This window comes from Penaeus chinensis, chromosome 35 (genome assembly GCF_019202785.1).
Source record: "Penaeus chinensis breed Huanghai No. 1 chromosome 35, ASM1920278v2, whole genome shotgun sequence".
Taxonomy (NCBI): Eukaryota; Metazoa; Arthropoda; class Malacostraca; order Decapoda; family Penaeidae; genus Penaeus; species Penaeus chinensis.
Window position 1 is genome coordinate 18,136,944 of NC_061853.1, and position 5,000 is coordinate 18,141,943.

The window sequence follows — 5,000 nt, forward strand, 5'->3', positions numbered from 1 at the left end:
TATTTTGAAGGAGACAAGTTTGCCTAAATGTAATCAAAAAAGTAAATTTGTATTATAAAAAAGTTCAGTTTCCTTTTGGACAGACCTTGTATAGGTATTCAAACCCAGTCTTAATCAAAATTAAGACTGGGTTTGAAACATTCATGCATGTGCACTTCAGATCTTAAATTTTCCCAAGATGTTCTGCACACTCTAGCTTCTAGCTTGCAGTAGTGCTCAAATATCACAAGATCTTCCCAATCTGGCAAATGTTCTGGTTTGGAGTAGAACATTTTTTTCCCAGCAGAATACTCACAAGGCAACTGCTTTAGTCAGTGATATTTTTTCTAAATCTACAAACCTTTATTTTTCTTACATTAGGATGAGTATGTTGGGCTATATGTCTGACATCTCTGCTCTATGCACATCTTTGAAACCAGATTTTTTTTTCTTCAATAAAACCAAAACCAATGATTAACCCACTAAAATTTAAATCTGAAAAAGATGGATAATCAATGTATTTTCATGACTTGGATGGAATACAGCATAGCTCAAAAAAATTAAGTAACAAAATTCATGAAAAATTATATTTTAACTTACCATCTTTAAATTCCTTCTTCACAATAGATGATATACGTTTGTCCCACTCATCACTGAGGTCATCATCTGGCTCAGGCTGGGAACTTGCACCAGCCCTATGCTCTGGTCTATTTCCACCTCTGCCAGAGTAATCTTTTTCATCAAGGGAGTCAAGCATTCGTCCAACAGTCCGTACTTGACTAGCATCCATGGACAATGTTGGTAAAAGATTCACATCTTTTTCTTGGCGATCCTTTGAGCGCTGAGCATACCACAAGCCTAATAAATAATGTGAATTATCAGCACTCACTAAAATGGAATATAACTTTCCAAAAACAAAATGAGCTGTGAAATTTAATCAAACCATGCTCAGATATCAGTGTCCCAAGATACATCAGATATAAAACAAAATGTATGGTAATGAAGTACTCTTCATTTATACAGAGTTCATTTTCATAATCATAATACCCAATCTATAGGATTTAAGAAAAAGTCCTATTGCAAAGTAAATAAAACAAAATAAATTAAATGTTATTAAATACAAATTACAAATTTCATTCTCAATATATAACATAAGTGGTACTGCTGCCTGCAGAATTTACTTCCTGCCAAACCAAAACTAGTTATGCACCATTATAGTGGTTGCATAACAGGCTAATTTGCATTGTAAGTGGAAATATTTAAGCTAGGCAGCATTATGGCAGCAATAGTATGTAATTAGAGGAGTGATTAAGACATGCCTCAAACACTGGGAATAAAGGAACTTCTTACAGCAACCACACATATCTCTTCACAAAAAGCAGGCTTCCCTCTTTTTAATACTCACCTATTTCTTTGCCTTTTAAATGGGGTGGAGGTCGTTCCCCTCGGCCTCTTCCTCCCCCCCCACCTCCCCTTCCCCTTCCCCTGCCTCCTCCTCCTCCCCCTCCTCCTCCTCCTCTTCCTCTTCCTCGACCTCCTCCCCATCCTCCACCACTTTCTCCTCTCCAACCACCACCACCATCTCCACCACCATCACGGTAGCCTCCTGCAACAAAGTGGGACAGCAATGAATGGTAGTAAATGTGAAGCATGAAAAATGGTTTCATGAATTTACATCAGTAATTACTATAAAAAGCTTTCAGCTAGAAAAGAATTTAGTCACTACCTTATTTGTGTTTACCCTGTAAGCATACATCACATATTAAATATTCTGTTTAAATTGCAAGTAACTTTTTCTACTTCTTATCTAAAGTTTGTACGTTTTCTCAGGCTATTACTACTACTACTACAACTACTATTACTAATAATAATAACAAAAACAACAACAATGATCAGAATGATGCTAATAATAATAACAAAAACAACAACAATGATCAGAATGATGCTAATAATAATAACAATAATAATAATATCAATAATAATATTAATAATAATAATAATAACAATAATAATAATAATGACAATAATAACAACAACTAACCTCTTCCTTCACGTCTCCCATACATGCTGAAGAATATTTAGGGTATTCTGAAATGTGTAAAAATAAACACTTAAATAAATGTGAAGTTGAAAATATAATCTATTTAGGACACTGTACAAAGTGTAATGGCTATGATATTCCTTATACTTTACAACACTTTTCCTAGTTAAAATACCCTTACTCAAAATTTGGTATTCTACAATGTTAGTGCATAACTTCCTCAACCTTAACCCTTTCACTGTAAAATCAGTAAAATGGACAAAAAACAAGGTAAAGCCCACAATGGCCCTTTTTTTCTTTAAAATGCCTATAACTCTTAAAATTTTTATAACACCCCTCTTATAACTATTATAATATATTACACTGATCAACATACAAAATCATTGTAGTGTGATATAATAGGTTGCATGCACACATGCATATATACATATATATATATATGGTAGAAAAACCCACAATGCACAAACTGGATTTATTGAAATTTATTCCATTGTGAGTTTTTCGACCATAGCATCAACATGGAAGAGTGTTTCATCATTCATTTGTGTGTATATATGTGTGTGTGTGTGTGTGTGTGTGTGTGTGTGTGTGTGTGTGTGTGTGTGTGTGTGTGTGTGTGTGTGTGTGTGTGTGTGTGTGTGTGTGTGTGTGTTTGTGTGTGTTTAAATGTTTGTAAATGTTTGTAAATGTATATGTATATGTATATGTATATGTATATGTATATGTATATGTATATGTATATGTATATGTATATGTATATGTATATGTATATATATATATATATATATATATATATATATATATATATATATATATATGTGTGTGTGTGTGTATATATGTGTATATGTATATAAATATATATATATATATAAATATATATATATATATATATATATGTAATGAAGGTATTCTGAATATTTACCCACTTATCCACACCTCTTGCAGCTTGGTCAACTGTTCTGGGAAAATTACAGAACTACGGCTCTAAAATATTTTAAATTGGAAATACGAGAATAAAAAGATAAACCATTTAAACCATGGTGGAATGAAGAATGCAATGACATCATAAAAGAAAACAATAAAGTTTTTAATAAATGGAGAAAAAAACCCTACATTAACAAACAAATTAGAATGCAAAAGATTATTAGCAAAAGTTAGACATACAATAATGCAGACAAAGAAGGAATCATGGGAAAAGTTCTGCACTACATTGAATTTTAAAACCCCACCAAGAATAATATATGGACTCTTCTAAAGAAATTGACAGGAAAAACAACCTTAACGGAAAATCCACTTATAGAAAATGATTTGTCACTAAAAAAATTACACAAAAAATAGAAGAAAAAAAATAAAAGAATACAGGAAAACCGTAAGTAAAAAAAAACAAAAAAACTTGTCAGAAAGGCTATTTAATTCAAGAAATACAAATGAAATATATAAAGAAATATCTCAAATGGAATTAAAAAAAGCAATCAAGAAAGCCAAAAACAACAAAGCATTCAGACCCGATTAAATTACATACAAGTTTTATAAGAATGTCCCAAATAATATACTAGAGTCAATATTAATCAATCTGAACTCACATTGGACTGAGGGAGAATACCTGGAATCATTTAAAAAATGCACAAATAAATCCTATAATAAAACCGGGCAAAATCTCTCTGAAGCAAACTCACATAGATTTATTAGCAGAATTTCATGCACTGGCAAGATATTTGAAAATATTATAACAGAAAGATTAATATGGTGGTTAGAGCATAACAACAAGTTAGATAAAGACCTAACAGGATTCAGACCTAATACAAATACCACTGATGCTCTACACACAATAGACAGCCACATAAATAAAGTTTTCATAGAAAAAAATATATCCTGTTAGCACTGATTTAGAAAAAGCATTTGACAGAGTCAATCATGATGCACTATTAATATAAATGTTAAAACTAGGAATCATAGGAAAACCTCTAAAATGGTTAAATAATTAGTTAGAAAAAAATAAAATAAACTAATAAAAATTTGAAACCAAACCTCAGAGAAAGGAACAATACAAAGTGCCGTACCTCAAGGTTCACCAACAAGTCCAATGCTACTTAATGTATTGCTAAATGACATAAAATTATCAAAAGAAATTGAAAAAATACCATATGAAGATGATATAACCCTACTAACAAGTAATAAAAACCTATTAGAAGCCTCCAATAAAACTGAAATACAATCACAAAAGCTAAAAGAAAGGCCCAATTACTGGGACTTGAAAATAAACTTTACAAAACGTAAATGCATGTGCTTCTCAAATAAAAAGATAAACCAATTACTGATAAAAAAAAAAAACATATAATATAGAACTTAAATATACTCAGAGGCATAAAATTCTTGGCTTAACATTAGACGTCCCCACACTAAAATGGAAAAAACATATACAAATTTAAAAAAAGATATCTTAAGCAGAATACATATAATGAAAACGCTAACTTCATTAAAATGGGTTCAATGGATTCCATCACATAAAAATAAGAAACGAAAAGAAATTGCTGATCTATCTGCAAAGAAAGCCCACTAAATAAATAACCCCTGCCCGTACCACAAGACACAAATTGTATCATAAAAAAAAATCAAATTAAAAAATTATAAACAATGGAAATCAAATTTTAAAAGAATCTTAAACACAAAAAAAAATTCTCATCAAAGATAACAACCAAAAACAATGGACCAGAGCCAAGTACAAAAAACTTGACACATGCATCACAAGACTAAGAACCAAACACACAAGACTAAAACAACATCTACATAGAATGAAAATGGAAAATGAGCATCCCACAGGCCTCCTCCACCCAGGATTGTCACACAGAGAGACAACCTCACGCAGAGGCCCACCTCCCCCAAGCCATCCATTAACCCCAGGGTGGCTGAGTTGGTACAGAGCAAGGGAGTGTCCACATGCCAGTGGACCATGGCTCCGTACCTCTGGGGCCTCCTGATG

The 5,000-nt window shown here is 32.0% G+C and overlaps 1 protein-coding gene across 3 annotated transcripts in view; it reads right to left on the reverse strand.

The window, feature by feature from the left end:
* LOC125044436 (ATP-dependent DNA/RNA helicase DHX36-like) overlaps positions 1–5,000 on the reverse strand; it is a 24,842-nt gene that overhangs the window by 18,591 nt on the left and 1,251 nt on the right. For all 3 annotated transcript variants that reach the window (XM_047641109.1, XM_047641107.1, XM_047641108.1), the window contains exons 2-4: positions 2,021–2,067; positions 1,385–1,585; positions 580–837 (exon numbers count right to left, since the gene is read on the reverse strand). In XM_047641109.1, coding sequence (XP_047497065.1) covers positions 580–837; positions 1,385–1,585; positions 2,021–2,045 — 484 coding nt within the window. In that variant the 5' untranslated portion in view covers positions 2,046–2,067. The remainder of the gene's footprint in view (positions 1–579; positions 838–1,384; positions 1,586–2,020; positions 2,068–5,000) is intronic.